The 18,048-nt window shown below is 33.6% G+C and overlaps 3 protein-coding genes across 6 annotated transcripts in view; 1 reads left to right on the top strand and 2 right to left on the bottom strand.

Annotated features, from left to right (window-relative positions):
* LOC124451682 (carcinoembryonic antigen-related cell adhesion molecule 5-like) overlaps positions 1–17,560 on the bottom strand; it is a 60,611-nt gene extending 43,051 nt beyond the window's left edge. For all 4 annotated transcript variants that reach the window (XM_047002283.1, XM_047002287.1, XM_047002286.1 and 1 more), the window contains exons 1-10: positions 17,029–17,560; positions 16,630–16,699; positions 14,329–14,676; positions 7,764–7,901; positions 6,641–6,778; positions 6,300–6,554; positions 5,236–5,517; positions 4,906–5,160; positions 3,841–4,122; positions 2,548–2,802 (exon numbers count right to left, since the gene is read on the bottom strand). In XM_047002283.1, the coding sequence (XP_046858239.1) occupies positions 2,548–2,802; positions 3,841–4,122; positions 4,906–5,160; positions 5,236–5,517; positions 6,300–6,554; positions 6,641–6,778; positions 7,764–7,901; positions 14,329–14,676; positions 16,630–16,687 (2,011 nt within the window). In that variant the 5' untranslated portion in view covers positions 16,688–16,699; positions 17,029–17,560. The remainder of the gene's footprint in view (positions 1–2,547; positions 2,803–3,840; positions 4,123–4,905; positions 5,161–5,235; positions 5,518–6,299; positions 6,555–6,640; positions 6,779–7,763; positions 7,902–14,328; positions 14,677–16,629; positions 16,700–17,028) is intronic.
* The window catches only part of LOC124451719, a 98,916-nt gene that overhangs the window by 61,253 nt on the left and 19,615 nt on the right, over positions 1–18,048 (top strand). The window lies entirely within an intron of this gene.
* LOC124451703 (carcinoembryonic antigen-related cell adhesion molecule 6-like) overlaps positions 1–18,048 on the bottom strand; it is a 93,311-nt gene that overhangs the window by 40,943 nt on the left and 34,320 nt on the right. Inside the window, exons 5-6 of the mRNA XM_047002321.1 lie at positions 11,951–12,205; positions 10,357–10,704 (exon numbers count right to left, since the gene is read on the bottom strand). Of these exons, the coding sequence (XP_046858277.1) occupies positions 10,565–10,704; positions 11,951–12,205 (395 nt within the window). The 3' untranslated portion in view covers positions 10,357–10,564. The remainder of the gene's footprint in view (positions 1–10,356; positions 10,705–11,950; positions 12,206–18,048) is intronic.

Raw genomic sequence — 18,048 nt, forward strand, 5'->3', positions numbered from 1 at the left:
GATCGCCAGTTCTAAAGGAAATTTATAATAAGATTAAACTACCATAATAAGAGAAAGAAAAACATGTTTTCGGCATTTGTTAAAAAAATATTCAACAAATGAATCAATTTTTACTTTTTTCTTCAACCATCAAGTAATGACGTCGATCTTTGTGGATCTTTTCCAAAAGACAAAACTTACTATTCCTTCTTTTCATCGCCTTTTTTGTCATCCCTTTTCTTGTCGTCTTTTTTCTCGACAGGTGCCAGTTTACTCATATCAATCCTGGCGTATTCAGTCGGTGCAGGACGATTTTGGGCCGGGTTTTTTCAAGGGACATCTTTTAAATCAAGTGAGGAGTATAACTACAGAAAAAATACGTATATATTGTCATTACAAACATTGTTTTTTTCTATTATGTTTGAGCACTCTGGTTACAAAACAATCCATACAATGTGTAACCGTACATCCTGATCCCAAGTGCGGGAGTCACCATTTTACTATGGTGATAGCCGGGAGGGAGGGCACATTGTTATCACTTTGTATATACTTTATCATATATACATGATGATAAAATATATGTAGGTTTTTTAATCATCGTAAATGATCTAATAAACCCGTGACGTTAAATAAATTCCAAAGCAGTTCGAGAGAGGGGAGGGACGTTCAGTTGACACGAGTAGTGAAATAGAGAGAGACGTTTACATCATTTTCTATCACCTTATTGTGAGCAAACAGAAACAAAGTCAAGACTAAATATACGGTTTCTTAGCCCAATCGATAACAAAATTTAAATTATGACAATGTGCCGGGTTTGTCTATTGCAGACTGAGCGCTTATTAGAGACACTCGTCTAATATAAAATCAAGTTTCAATGAAGCAATTCGTATGTATTGTTTTCAAGTGTGTTTACAGGTCTTTGAGAATCAATTACTGCTAAATAACAATAATTCTAAATATCGGGTGCTTTCACATACGAGCAGTTTTTAAACCCCCCCCCCTGCATAATCCCATGATGCATTCAAATTAATCATCGCCATAATCCAACTACACAAAATAAATGCACAAATCCTATTTCTAAATAATAAATGACAAATATCCACAACAAACCGGATTTCCTTTCTGTTTCCTCTATCGATCGTACACAGGTGGTGGTGCTTTGCTTGTTGATGGTTTACTTTCATCACTTGTTGATGGATTATTTACTGTTTCATATTGATTACAACAGATTCATGAATCTGTTGGTAATAAATATGAAACAGTAAATAAGGATTTTCTCTAAGTTCTCCAGCCACTTCATAATGATTGGGTTGTGCATTATTAGCTCCTGCTAATGGTTCAACACCATTTTCACCACTGCAATATTAACAACTATGATTAAATTTTGTACATGATATAGACGAAACAAAGAAAATATAGATAAAACATTAATACAACAGTTAGTACTGTACGAAAAACAACAGCTTCTCTAACTTGCTCAAACCATGAAAATATTTTATTCAAAAGATGAGAAATAAAAAACACATTAACATCACATATCACACAAAGAAAATAAAAATAAATAATTCACTTACTGATATCCTTTTTCTACAATAAACATAACACAAAAGTAGATACTTAATAATTTAGCATTATGATAACATATGATAACAAGATTGGAGCATTTTGATTGAGCATTGGATAGATTGAATTGAACATTTCCATTAAGTCTAAGCTAAAGTTTGCTATAAAAGAGCGTTTTGCTTAAATTTTCCTTTAAGGATTTTTAGCATCTTAGGTAGCGCATGCACATTGAACAGAAAGAGCTAATATTATTTTAAACATAAATATGATTTTAAAGCATTGTAAATCAATTACCTTTCGTGTTGCAATCAGTAGATGAATATCTTGACAAATGCTTCAAAGACAAATGCTAAAATAGCTACACAGAAATCAACTCAAATTAAAATGTCAAAGAGATGAAAATGCTGACAGAATACTGAAAGACAGAAATAACTATCGAAAAAAATAATAATAATTGACCAAAAAGAACAATTCAAGTGAAAGAGTGAAGCTCCATCTTTTTACCTTGGTTGATAGCGAAATTCTTAACATCAAATCTTTGCCCAGTGTAAACTTCCTTCACAACGATAAAAAGAACGATAAAAAAGGCAAAATTTGATGCCACGGATCCGGGTGAAACAGTCTGAGTCCATAGAGCATGCGCAGTAGCTGATTTACAATTTGAGTACGATCACAATTTTAGACGGCCGAACTACGACTAGCGTAAGAATGGCCATGTCTAAGTCATTTACCAACAAGCGCACAGCGCGCTAGTCAGTAAAAGTCCAGATTAATGGAATTTTCCCACTAATTTGGTAACTAATGAGATTTTTGGCCGCTGCTTCATAAAGCAATTTACTTTATGAAAATTTTCATTTGCAAAAAAGACTTTTTTACAATCTTGTACTATCGTGTACAAATGCAAGTCAATTGAAGATGAACATTGACAAGTCGTAAATAATTCTGATTTACGTACAATGCAGCAAACTCTCTCGAAAATTAATGAAAGTAAGATTTTAACTTTACCTTTGATGATAGTAAGATTTTTAACATCAGATGAATCATTTCCCAGTTTATTCTTTGCTTGACAACGATATGAACCAGCGTGATTGAAGTTGACAGATTGAATGATGTATGTCTTATTATTACTGATAACTGCACCATTATGATAAATAGTGTAGTTTGGTTCAGGATAACCATCTGATTCACAGGTTATTGTCACATTTTGACCTTTTTTTACTGACATTGGACTGATGGTGATATTGGTTTGTTGTGGTCGATCTGTAAAGAATAAAATTAAATTCAATATCCTCATGGTATATGACAAGTTCATATCGAATATTCCATATTTGGAAATGTAGTTGGCAACATTAGAAAGTAACTTGGCAACCGCCATTTGAAAAGTTAACTGAAATCGACGGTAAACCGCTGCACTATTAACCAATTTGCTTATTGAAATTCTTATTGGTAAAAAAGACTTTGATGTTGGAAAAGAACAACAACGTAACAATAATCACTCAAATTTCAAGATGTATATTAAAAATAATTTTTGAAAATTTTAAAATTCAATCGCGTGACCGACTAGACCTAAAGAATATTCACTTATTATGAAGCCTAAAAAACTATCATTGGTCATCGAAGAACTATAAACAAATCATAGTCGTCTAAGGCTTTTGATAACCTATTTGATGAGGATATGCAATAGGAAAAGTTAACAGCTAGGTGACGACAGATGCATACGTCAGCGCAGTAGGCAGCGAAAGGGGCATATGAGATGTAGGCTTAAGAGTCAATCATAATTGGCAGTGGTAGTCTTTCAGCAAAACGAATCTAAATCTCGCCAACAAAGAAAAATATATAACTATCTTCATTGTTCAGCAAAATCTTGTACTATCGTGTACAAATGGGATGAAACTGAACAGTCGTAATTTGTTCTTGTACAATGTAGAATACTAGCCCAAAAATTGATGAAGTAAAATTTTAATTTTACCTTTGATGATAGTAAGATTTTTAACATCAGATGAATCATTTCCCAGTTTATTCTTTGCTTCACAACGATATGAACCAGCGTGATCGAAGTTGACAGATTGAATGATGTATGTCTTATTATTACTGATAACTGCACCATTATGATAAGTAGTGTAGGTTGGTTCAGGATAACCATCTGATTCACAGGTTATTGTCACATTTTGACCTTTTTTACTGACATTGGACTGATGGTGATATTGGTTTGTTGTGGTGGATCTGTATAGAATTAACAAAATTCAATATTCTGTAAACGTTTATAATGAGATCTGAAATGCTGTCTTACAAACTTACAAGTAGCTTTCACTGTTACTTCAATAGATTTTTCATCTCTAAAACGTGGATCATTATAACTTTGTGCTTTACATGTGTAATTTCCACCATCATTCAATGTAACATTAGTGATTACTAATGTCTTATTTACAACTCCAACATCACCAATTATGTTGTTATCTTTATCAAACCATGTGACATTAGCAGGAGGGATACCTCCTTCACCTCTACATACACATGATACATTATCACCTTCATTCACAACCAGAGGTGTTGAACAATTAATTACCACATTTGGTTTCACTGAAATTAAAAACAGAAAATATTCCTTTCTTAAATTAGTTATGAAAAAGAAAATTAATAATGAGAGTATTCGTTAGTGTTAGGTGCATTTTCTTAGGAGTGTTGGATCGATGCCCTAACCAGTCACAAGCCAGCAGTAAGCCCGCTCATCACTCGCTAAAAGTCCAGATCAGTGGAAATTTTTCACTAAACTGCTATCCAATGTGATTTTTGCATTAAACCGCTGCATTACTAACCAATTGTCTTAATGAAAATCTTATTTGTAAAAAAGACTTTGATGTTGCAAAAGAACAACAAAATAACAATAATCACTCAACTTTCAAGATGTATATTAATAATAAATTTTGAAATTTTGAAAGTCAATCGCGTGACCGACTAGACATAAACAATATTGACTTATTATGAAGCCTAAACAACTATCATTGGTCTTCGAAGAACTATAAACAAATCATAGTCGTCTAAGGCTCTTGATAACCTATTTAATGAGGATATGCAATAAGAAAAGTTAACAGCTAGGTGACGACAGATGCATACGTCAGCGCAGTAGGCAGCGAAAGGGGCATATGAGGTGTATGCTTAAGAGTCAATCATAATTGACAGTGGTAGTCTTTCAGCACAACGAATCTAAACCTCGCCAACAAAGAAAAATACATAACTACCTTCATTGTTCAGCACAATCTTGTACTATCGTGTACAAATGGAATGAAACTGAACAGTCGTAATTTGTTCATGTACAAGGCAGAATACTAGCCCAAAAATTGATGAAGTAAATTTTAATTTTACCTCTGATGATAGTAAGATTTTTAACATCAGATGAATCATTTCCCAGTTTATTTCTTGCTTGACAACGATATGAACCAGCGTTATTGAAGTTGACAGATTGAATGATGTATGTCTTATTATTACTGATAACTGCACCATTATGATAAATAGTGTAGGTTGGTTCAGGATAACCATCTGATTCACAGGTTATTGTCACAGTTTGACCTTTTCTAACTGATATCGGACTGATGGTGATATTGGTTTGTTGTGGTCGATCTGTATATAATTAACAAAATTCAATATTCTGTAAAAGTTTATAATGAGATCTAAAATGCTGTCTTATAAACTTACAAGCAGCTTTCACTGTTACTTCAATAGATTTTTCATCTCTAAAACGTGGATCATTATAACTCTGTGCTTTACATGTGTAATTTCCACCATCATTTAATGTAACATTAGTGATTACTAATGTCTTATTTACAACTCCAACATCACCAATTATGTTGTTATCTTTATCAAACCATGTGACATTAGCAGGAGGGTTACCTCCTTCACCTCTACATACACACGATACATTATCACCTTTATTCACAACCAGCGGTGTTGAACAATTAATTACCACATTTGGTTTCACTGAAATTAAAAACAGAAAATATTCCTTTCTTAAATTAGTTATGAAAAAGAAAATTAATAATGAGAGTATTCGTTAGTGTTAGTTGCATTTTCTTAGGAGTATTGGATCGATGCCCTAACCAGTCACAAGCCAGCACAAAGCCCGCTCATCACTTGCTAAAAGTCCAAATTAGTAGAAATTTTCCACTAAACTGCTATCCAATGAGATTTTTGCATTAAATCGCTGCATTGTTAACCAATTTGCTTATTGAAAATCTTATTTGTAAAAAAACTTTGATGTTGGAAAAGAACAACAACATAACAATAATCACTCAACTTTCAAGATGTATATTAATAATAATTTTTGAAATTTTGAAAGTCAATCGCGTGACCGACTAGACATAAACAATATTGACTTATTATGAAGCCTAAACAACTATCGTTGGTCTTCGAAGAACTATAAACAAATCATAGTCGTCTAAGGCTCTTGATAACCTATTTAATGAGGATATGCAATAGGCAAAGTTAAAAGCTAGGTGACGACAGATGCATAAGTTAGCGCAGTAGGCAGCGAAAGGGGCATATGAGGTGAGGCTTAAGAGTCAATCATAATTGACAGTGTTAGTCTTTCAGCAAAACGAATCTAAATCTCGCCAACAAAGAAAAATATATAACTATCTTCATTGTTCAGCACAATCTTGTACTATCGTGTACAAATGGGATGAAACTGAACAGTCGTAATTTGTTCATGTACAATGTAGAATACTAGCCCAAAAATTGATGAAGTAAAATTTTGATTTTACCTTTGATGATAGTAAGATTTTTAACATCAGATGAATCATTTCCCAGTTTATTCTTTGCTTCACAACGATATGAACCAGCGTTATTGAAGTTGACAGATTGAATGATGTATGTCTTATTATTACTGACAACTGCACCATTATGATAAATAGTGTAGGTTGGTTCAGGATAACCATCTGATTCACAGGTTATTGTCACACTTTCACCAATTTTTGCATCTATTTTTGATAGGGTTATGGTCGTACTTCTTGGTTGATCTAAAATTTAAAATTCAAAATTCTACGTATTTCACAATTTGAAAACTTTATTGCAAAAGTACTAAATATATAAGTTCGCAACTTACAATTCACTATTATTTCAATGGATTTTTCGTCAATGAAACGTGGATCATTAAAACTTTCAGCTTTACATCTGTAACTTCCACGATCATTTGGTGAGGCACCAGTGATTACTAAAGTCGCACTTTCAACTCCAAATTCACCAATTACGTTGTTATCTTTATCAAACCATGTGACATTAGCAGGAGGGTTACCTCCTTCACCTCTACATACACATGACACACTATCACTTTCATTCACAAACAGAGGAGATGAACAGTTAATCGACACTGTTGGTTTAACTGAAATTAAAGACAGAATCATAATAATAGTCATGATAGAAACAATATGTAAGTGTCAGTGGGGCTGGGGTAAAAACCGGAAGAGGAATGTTGGATCTATAAAGAATAAAATTCATTGTTGTATGTGCTGTGTATGTCAAATTTGATTGGTTCATTCGTAGTCACATGACTTAAAATAAACGCAATGTTTCCCGTCCGTGAAACAAGTGAAAAATTGTTGCGTGCTGATTTTAATATCATAAAAAATAAAACAGCTATGGAGCCGAAAACTAAAATTACAAGTCTCGAGTTTATTAAGCAACGAAATTCAACTAGTAATAGAAAAAAAAGATTGAGAAAAACCTTAGAAGTGCTCCAAAAATGATGTGATCGCCCTTATAGCATTTTGCAACAAAATCTCGACGAACAAATCTCCACCGAAAGAGACGTTGATTTCATTTAAAAGCTGTGAAAATCTATGAATTTTATTCCTATATATAACAAAACACTTAATGTTTGATTCCGTTAGAAATACTGAGCTTTGTTTTCCCTCGAATCGCATGCAATGTATTGAGACTCTTGGAAAACTAAACTCACTATTTTCCTTGGGAGCATACAATAAGGGTATAATATTCCAAAGTCATATTTTACCACACGTCAATAATAACAAAGTTGAAGACGAAGTTTTTAAACATCTATAGATGATAAAATATATATCTGCAAAACTTACATTTTACTTGTATTTCAATGGATTTTTGATCTCTGAAACCTGGATCATCATAACTTTGTGCTTTACATCTGTAACTTCCATTATCATTCACTTTAACATCAGGGATTACTAAAGTCGCATTTTTAACTCCAAACACACGAACTGTTGTGTTATCTTTATCAAACCATGTGACATTAGCAGGAGGGTTACCTCCTTCACCTCTACATATACATGACACATTATCACCTTTACTCACAACCAGAGGAGTTGGACAATTAATCACCACTGTAGGTTTTACTGAAAACAAAAGCAAAAAAATTTCACTGATTATGATAAAGAAAATGGACGCTGAAACAATCTTCTCCTTAACATAATGAAAAAATAAAGTCTAAAGGATTTTTCTGAAATTACAAAGCTTTGATAAACTTCCAACTAATAGCTGAAAATAGCAAATATTTCTTTCACAATTAATGCAACGCAATAAGAAGTCCTACGTTTTTATTGCCAATTTTGTGGTAAGAATTACGCTGACGCATGCTACTTAGATTGTCATCGGATGAGTTCAAAGAAAGTGACCATAACTTCTTGAAAAGGATATTTCTTTCGAATAGATTTTGCAAGAAATTATTAAGCAAATTACTTTTATCTACTAACGATGAAAAAAGAGAATGAAGCTCTTTCGTGTGATGACGTCAAAGCGGCCATGTTGATAGGCAACTTCAAAGGGCCTACGCTGAACACAACATAAAATCAATACAGATTCTTTTACCTATAGGAGATTTTCTACCAACATGGCGAGCAGTGAAAACATTCCATAACTAAGAATTTGTTTTTCGAAAGCAATGTCATCTTTATAGTTTGGAAGAAAACCATTCTGCCACACAACCCCAACCCCATTGGGCATTCTTTGTAGCAGCATTTGCAGCTGAATCTGAATTCAGATCTTGAGTATTATCATCATCCAGGTTGTCGAGGTCTGGTGGTTCTTCCAGTGTCTTTCGTATGTACCTACGATTTCTTCTGTGTTTTGTTCCGTAGTCGCATTTTACCATGTAGCTTCTGGGTGTTTGATGCTTTCGTATCATCGTTTCGCGAGTCCATGGTCATACCGAGTCTTGGCGAAATCTCACTCATTCACCTTCTTTCAGTTGTTGCGAAGCCTTGGCAGTGCAGTTATTGACGAGCAGTGTGAAATGGAGCTTGGTCGATAGGTTTGGGATACAGCTTACATTGTAAAGTAGGAATGGTTGATCAAAGCGGCTTGCGCAGGGCTCACACCGTCAATGGGGGTGTTACGATAGTCTAACAGCGCGAGATATTGTCGGTCTTGTCCATTCGTTTTGCATTTCTTGAGAATGTTTTTGACTGTCTGAACTGTTTATCTCACGTAATCCACCTGAGTGTGAATAACTCGGACTTATGGTGTTATGTGTGAAATGGTAGTCTAACGCAAACTGTGCATTCTTGCGATGAGTAATGAGGCTGATTATCACATACTATAGTTTCCAGAATTCCATGTCGACTAAATATGGACTTTGTCTTATTGACAAAGGTTTTGCTTTGGTGTTTCTTAATTGCCATTGGATTACGACGTCATCGTGACAATACTCAATTTCACTCAGAGTTTGGTTGCTATTCAGTTAAAAACAATGTTGAAAATTTTGTTGAATCTTAAAATTTTAGAGTTAGAGCTGGTGATCAAACTTTGGAAAATCATTTGTTCGAATGTGGCAAGCATAAACGAATATTGCCCAGAGAAGACAAAAAAATCATCACTTGCATTGATCAGGTAATATCGACGAAGATAAAAAATAGATATTATTCTATAGTCATCATTCAGTCATCGACTAAATTCACCTGTCTGTAACACTCTTTCTAACGCTGAAATTAATAACATGTTATCTGTTGTTTCTCAAGCTGCAAATTTCAACAACATATCACAGATACGCAACATGCCCTTTGCTGAGCACATGAAAAAGTCAGATAATCAGACTAAGAAGACAAAACTGGTAAGTTTTTGTAAAAACAGATGGGTTGAGCGAGTTTACATTCTTCAAACGTTCGAACTTTCATCCCTTTAATCGACACTCTTCAGGACATGATAAACAATGTAAACGACGAGGTAAAGCCTTCCCTTGCTGCTGATGCTTCTCACTTACTTTCATTAGTCACTTAATTTCATTTTATTGTTGCGCTAGTTTTTACCAAAAAGATTCTGGATGCTACTCCTCCAGTACGCAATTGTTGCATGGAAAAACTATTGATGTTATGGATGGTTTTCATTTGATAACCACTTTGAAGAATGATGTAGTCAACATGAGGAAGAGCATTGATTATTATCATTGATTTTTACCAACGGCGATTTCGCTCACTTTGTAACCCTGCAAAAATTGACAGTCAAGGTATTCCAAAATGCTTGAAATCGCATTTCTAGCACCTTATGTTTCAAAATTTCCCACGGGAGGATGTCCGGCGTCCGCTGTTCTATGGTGAAGTTTGAAAAATTCTAGAACCGCCTCTGGTAGCCAATATACACTTCAACCCATGATTTCGTAATCAACCAATAACATGAGCCATACGACGCATGCACATGGTTTGAATTTCTTAGTCCTCTAACGTTGCAACCACTGGTCTAATTATTTTTCTACGTTTCTAACTGAATAGATGTATTGCTTTCATTAATTTTCAAATGAAAAATATAAATTTCTAAAACTAATAAGAATACAATATAATAAAAATAGGGAGAACTTACTTGCAACAAAAACTCTGACTTTAGATATAAAACTAGGTAATGAATCGCCCTTTCTTCTCAATTGAAACTCATACGTTCCATCATAACTGTGAGTGATATTTCTTAATTGCAGCGTTGAAGGTTTGTAGACGTCATAATTTGGAAGAATTGGTTCATTAAAGTTTTGCACTGATAAATCCAGAAAGACAGTGGCCAAACGTATTGCTGTTTAACCATTACTACTACCCGTAAAAAACCAATCTCTACTGGCCACATCATTTAAATCATCATCAAATGTCCACGTTATATTGTGTGTTTCTCCAGGTAAAAATGTAAAACTTGTGCCAGGGGGAGGTGATAGAATTTTTCCTATTACAAGAAATTAAAGATAAAACTATAAAATCGAATAAAACTTATATCATTTTGAGCCAATAAAGACCAATTTTTAAATAAAAACAGTACCAAATGACAGATAACAAAAACATATCACACCTAAGTATATTTTTATCTATCATAACAACGACGACGACTACCACATGCATAATACCCTGTGAGCTGTTCAAATGAAAATATGATGACAGAGGAACTCAGGTTTTTGAAGCTGTTCCACAAAAAGGCACCACAATTATAGAGAGACCTATGTCACAGAGGATATGTACGACCTCAAGCGAAAATGCACCACAATTATAGAGAGACCTATGTCACAGAGGATATGTACGACCTCAAGCAAAAATGCACCACAATTATAGAGAGACCTATGTCACAGAGGATATGTACAACCTCAAGCAAAAATGGACCACAATTATAGAGACCTATGTCACAGAGGATATGTACAACCTCAAGCAAAAATGCACCACAATTATAGAGACCTATGTCACAGAGGATATGTACGACCTCAAGCAAAAATGGACCACAACTATAGAGAGACCTATGTCACAGAGGATATGTACGACCTCAAGCAAAAATGCACCACAATTATAGAGAGACCTATGTCACAGAGGATATGTACAACCTCAAGCAAAAATGCACCACAATTATAGAGAGGTCTATGTCACAGAAGATATGTACAACCTCAAGCAAAAATGGACCACAATTATAAAGAGACCTATGTCACAGAGGATATGTACGACCTCAAGCAAAAATGCACCACAACTATAGAGAGACCTATGTCACAGAGGATATGTAGGACCTCAAGCAAAAATGCACCACAATTATAGAGAGACCTATGTCACAGAGGATATGTACAACCTCAAGCAAAAATGGATCACCCTAAACTTCAGATTCAAACTCGTTAACATTGTTTTGTTCCCATGCAAAACATGGTGAGTTGTTTTCCATACGGTCGCTCTAGAATAACTTTCGGCGCCGTGTGCCTGAAAGCATGCGAAGTAAGGATAGGAAAATAAGCACCAACGCCTGTGTTGTGGAGTTCAAAGAGCATTTTTTATGATAGTTTTATGTTAAGACTTTTAAAGACCTTTTTTGCAATCTTGTACTATCGTGTACAAATGAAAATCAATTGAAGATGAACATTGACAAGTCGTAAATAATTCTGATTTACGTACAATGTAGGAAACTATCTCAAAAATTGATGAAAGTAAAATTTTAATTTTACCTTTGATGATGGTAAGATTTTTAACATCAGATAAATCATTTCCCAGTTTATTCTTTGCTTCACAACGATATGAACCAGCGTGATTGAAGTTGACAGATTGAATGATGTATGTCTTATTATTACTGATAACTGCACCATTATGATAAATAGTGTAGGTCGGTTCAGGATAACCATCTGATTCACAGGTTATTGTCACAGTTTGACCTTGTTTTACTGACATTGGACTGATGGTGATATTGGTTTGTTGTGGTGGATCTGTAAAGAATAAAATTAAATTCAATATCCTATACAAACGTTTATAATGAGATCTGAAATGCTGTCTTACAAACTTACAAGTAGCTTTCACTTTTACTTCAATAGATTTTTCATCTCTAAAACGTGGATCATTATAACTTTGTGCTTTACATGTGTAATTTCCACCATTATTCACTGTAACATTAGTGATTACTAATGTCTTACTTACAACTCCAACATCACCAATTATATTGTTATCTTTATCAAACCATGTGACTTTAGCAGGAGGGTTACCTCCTTCACCTCTACATACACATGATACATTATCACCTTCATTCACAACCAGAGGAGTTGAACAACTAATTGCAACATTTGGTTTTACTAAAAAAAGAGAAGACAAATTGAAGACATCGTTTTACATAAACACTATCTAACAACAATGCAGTGTAGAACAAAAATATTTTTAACCATGAAATGTTGAAATGTCTGTTACATCATTTCTTATGATGGTAAAAACTGTTTTTATCGTACGAATGATATTTTTATATTTTTCTAAAAACACAACAGATATACTGATTACTATTCGGCAGTCTAGAAAATCCTGGTAAAGGTCGGGGCCATTCTAGCACAATCGACAGAAATGCTTGTCCAGTGGAGGCAGATAAAATTGTCCGAGGTTGATGAAGTAACCAAACTTAACACGGATGCTCATGCGCTATTAGACCACACAACCTGTGAGCTATCATTTAGACGTTGGGCATCATTATAAAACCCACGTTACATAAACTACTTTCCCTAAACGATATAACGCAGAAAAAATGCGAAGCTGTTTTGGAAATCAACATCATGGAGGCAGCCTGGCGGATTGGTACACCAAAACAATACAAAGAAATTTTATCAAAATGGAAACAATACTGTGGTAAGCGGGCGATTAATCCAGTTTATCCAACTGCTAGCAACAAAATTTTGTTGAATGTTAAAATTTTAGAGTTAGAGCTGGTGATCAAACTTTGGAAAATCATTTGTTTAAATGTGACAAGCATAAACGAATATTGCCAAGACAAGCCAAAAAAAATCATCAATTGTTTTGATCAAGTAATATCGAAGGAGATAAAAAATAGATATTATTCTATCATTGCAGATGAAGCTGCGATTCTTCTGAAAAAGAACAGTTGCCCCTTGTTCAACGATTTGTTGATTCTTTAATGAATGCAATTTAAACACTCACTGTTAAAGTCATGGACTAAATTCATCTGTCTGTAAGACTCTTTCTAACGTTGAAATTAATAACATGTTATCTGTTGTTTGTCAAGCTGCCAATTTTATCAACATATCACAGATACGCAACATGCCCTTTGCTGAGCACGTGAAAAAGTCAGATGTTCAGACCAAGAAGGCAAAACTGGTAAGTTTTTGTAAAACCAGATGGGTTCAGCGAGTTTACATTCTTGAAACGTTGAAACGTTTATCCCTTTAATCGACACTCTTCAGGACATGATAAACAATGTAAACGACGATGTAAAGCCTTCCCTTGCTGCTGATGCTTCACTTACTTTCATGAGTCACTTAATTTCGTTTTATTGTTGCGCTAGTTTTTACCAAAAAGATTCTGGATGCTACTTTTCCAGTACGCAATTGTTGCATAGAGAAACTATGATGTTATGGATGGTTTTCATTTGATAACCACTTTGAAGAATGATGTAGTCAACATGAGGAAGAGCATTGATTATTATCATTGATTTTTACCAACGGCGATTTCGCTCACTTTGTAACCCTGCAAAAATTGTCAGTTAAGGTATTCCAAAATGCTTGAAATTGCATTTCTAGAACCTTATGTTTCAAAATTTCCAAAGGGAGGATTTCCGGCGTCCGCTGTTTTATGGATGACGTTTGAAAAATTCTAGAACCGCCTCTGGTAGCTAATATACACTTTAACCCATGATTTCGTAATCAACCAATAACATGAGCCATACGACGCATGCACATGGTTTGAATTTCTTAGTCCCCTAACGTTGCAACCACTGGTCTAATTATTTTTCTACGTTTCTAACTGAATAGATGTATTGCTTTAATTAATTTTCAAATGAAAAATATAAATTTCTAAAACTGATAAGAATATAAAATAATAAAAAAGGACGACTTACTTGCAACGAAAACTCTGACTTTAGATATAAAAGAAGATGACGCACTGCCCCTTCTTGTTAATTGAAACTCATAGGTTCCATCATAACTATGAGTGATATTTCTTAATCGCAGCGTTGAAGGTTTGTAGACGTCATAATTTGGAAGAATTGGATCATTAAGATTTATCACTGACAAATCCAGAGTGACAGTGGCCAACAGTGTTGATTGTGAACCAGTACTACTACCCGTAAAAAGCCAATTTCTACTGGCCAAATCGTTTAAATCATCATCAAATGTCCACGTTATATTTTCTGTTTCTCCAGGTAAAAATGTAAAACTATTGGCAGGAGGAGGTGATAGAATTACTCCTATGATCAGAAATGAAAGATAAATGAATAAAAATAGGTACAAAGTGCGTACATATGGTTTTGAAATAATTTAAATGTTTATTTAAAGTACATAAAAATATACGAGAATTTATAAGAAACTTTACGAAAACATCTTTAGTGAAATCCCAAAGTTATTTCATTTCGTAAAAGCGAAAATAAGCAACATCCTCAAGAAATCTCTCCAATTTTAACTATAAATTCATTACTATTTTAAATGCAAACCATTTTTGAGATAATTACTATTTTTAACAATTGTCTTTCCAACGTTTACTGAAAAATCAGATAGCATTGAAAATTATACAACTGTATTAAGCCTGTGTAGTTTTGTTTTTACTCTTGTCTTCATAACATTTTGATAGGACTTAATTGCCAACGATTTGTTCCAATTGAGATTAATTTCAAACTTATGTTTAATCTTTCAACTCAGAAGGATTGCAAATAGCATGACATAGCAAATATTTCATATTCGATAACAGAAATGCCAAATAAATAGACTTTAGTTATCATAAAAATTTATTAAGTGTAAAGTGCCACAAGATTCTACGTATTTTAGGGCCATTACGTTTTGTACTGAACATTAACGATTGGCCTTACTGTCTAACAAAAACAAAACCTCCATTGTTTGCTGGTGACTCCATAACTTATCTAAAGTGTGGCAATTTAGTGTTTCTTTAAAGTTTGCAAATTGAAAAGCAACATGCTACAATGATAACAAGCCTGTCACTAACTATAAAAGCAATGATTAACAACATAAATAATTAGGGAAACTCTCTGAAGCTTTCAAATTATGTTAAAACTTCACTGTAAAACAAAACTAGCAATGCAACGGATAATGCAAATTGCAAAGGAGCTTTGGCCTATTTTTGCCTCCTGGAGCCGAGTCTGTTTAACTCCAGCAAAACACTCTGGCAGAAGTTGTTTGTGATATAAAATATACTGCCAGACTTTGGAAAAATATTAAATCAAAACATTTTTTATCAACGAATGATAACTATCTGCTAAAATTGAAGAACTTGCATATACAAATAAAACTTACATGAAAATAAAGCAGGACACATGCTAATTACTGATTGAAAGTCGAAGTGCGGAAATTTAACTAGAATGTAAAAGATGAACATTACTTTAACCAGATATCAAAAGACAGCAATCAGTTTCCAACTATAATGAAGTACTTGAGAAAAATTATGAAAACCCTACAGTCCCAGGATTCACAAAAAAATTTGTGAAACTGATAAGCAGGTTTTTTAAATTTACAAACAAGTTTTTTTCCTTTTAAAATTGAACTGAATGATTACAAAATAGTTTTAGTACATCAGGGCCAAATGTGATCTTTCTAAGCAAAAAAAGCAATGCTACATAAGAAGCTAAAATTGCTAGAAGTGATGAACCTTGAAATTAAATGATCAAGGTCAATTTCTAATTAACAGAAGATTTAGTGCATTGGTGTATGAATAAAGTCATGGGCAATTAAACATTCTTCACACATTGGTATGAGTATCAATTGATAAATAATAAAAGCTGGCATATAAATATTTAATAATTTATAATTTAGATTCATAATTGCACTACAGCCCGCATAGAGCAACATATTTTATAATGGTGAAACACATTTGGTATTATTGTACAAGCATAGGTGCTATCATTATTTACTGCAAAAAATGTCAATTACCCTATTGTAAATGAGATATTCTTACTTCTTTGCTAAATAGCCATTATGTGCATGTATTTAAAAGATGAAAATACTGCAAGATATTGCTTTTGGATTATGTTTAAATGGAGAACTGGCTACGATAAGTGTTATTGTGTACACATGAGAAATTAAAACCAGCAAGTATTTTAGTCAATTTAGCTTAAATTTCTAAGAAATTCCACAGTTTTATTTAACAAAAATAATCATTAACTTCTTTAATAATCTAATAAAATAATAAATACCTTGACAAGATGAAATCCAACAGAGCAAAACAAATGAAAGGAAGCCAAACTTTGCCATCTTGTATTCTGTCTATAAAGGTTAAGGTGAAGATGCAACTTAAGTAAAATCACAGAACTGCTACATAAATATATGATGTATTCCTTTATATTTTATGTATATTTTTAATTTCCCATAATATTCAAGGAACAAGAGCATCAGTAAAAACTTACAAAAGTTTCGTTGGAAAACGTTGTGTTTATACATCGTTTTGTACTTTGCAGAAGTACTGGCGTACTTTCCACTATGATACAACTCAGACAACTCTTAATCCACAGGAAATTCCGTGAAATGTCAATAAAATTATTTACAAATGAACTGAACAGTCAATATTTGATAACATTTTAAATGATTCACTTTACCTTAAACAATACTGAAGTAACTAAGCTGGGAAAAATCTTCTCGTATTTCTTGAATAAACCAGCTAATTTTCCTTATTTCACATTATTTCCGGGTCTCATGTTGCGCAAATATTTATATAAGTAATGAAAAGAATGTAAACGCTGTGACAACGCTGTCATATGTAACAGAGCGATCATATTTTATCAAAACCTCTCTCATGACAAGCCACGCAAATTACCCAGAGTTGTTTTAAAACAGAATACCAGCCACACAATCTTTATTCTGTAATTTTATCCTTACATATGACTTAATGGTGCTTTTAGATGAATGTATAAATTGTGAAAGCATACTTCGACACGTTGTGCCAATATCCATTTCCTAGTTGATTACAATGCTCTTGAAGACGGTGAGCATCCACAAGTGGATTTTGTAAGAAAATCATTGTGAAAAATAACATCTGTATAAATCGCTTTTGCTGAAATATTCTTAGTAATTTTCACAATTTTAATGCACAATTAAAAATTTCTTATACTTTGTCTACAAAGAATTCCAGATGGGGGACTTTGGAATCGCCAGGGCCCTGGGAAAGCTTGATCCACCCCCCTGCTTACCCTATCTATCTTACCAATGATCTTATCCTGCAGTCTTTAGTTGAAAATACCAAACGTGGCTAGATTGAGAATGTTCTTGACGAGTCCCAGGGGCATGCATCACTGAGAAATTTTGATTTCGTTAAACAGTGAATCAAATGACAAATAACCAAGTTGTCCTTTAACTTCACCATTTCAACCTAAGCGACTTCAATTCAGATGGTTGGACTGCAAACTTCTGTTTAGCAAAGGACTGTACATGGATGACGTCAGACGACTTTGCTCTTTTTAATCGGGTATATTAGAATTTAAAATTGTTTAAAAAAGAGCAAATACCATGGTGAATGGTTAAAATAATGACGTAATAGTTCTTAAAAGAACTGTTTAAAACCAGAACACTAAGCCCAACAAGTCACGAAAACAAATTCAGAAATTAAAAGTACAAAAGTA

The sequence above is a fragment of the Xenia sp. Carnegie-2017 genome, unplaced genomic scaffold, assembly GCF_021976095.1.
Source record: "Xenia sp. Carnegie-2017 unplaced genomic scaffold, XeniaSp_v1 HiC_scaffold_24, whole genome shotgun sequence".
Lineage (NCBI taxonomy): Eukaryota > Metazoa > Cnidaria > Anthozoa > Malacalcyonacea > Xeniidae > Xenia > Xenia sp. Carnegie-2017.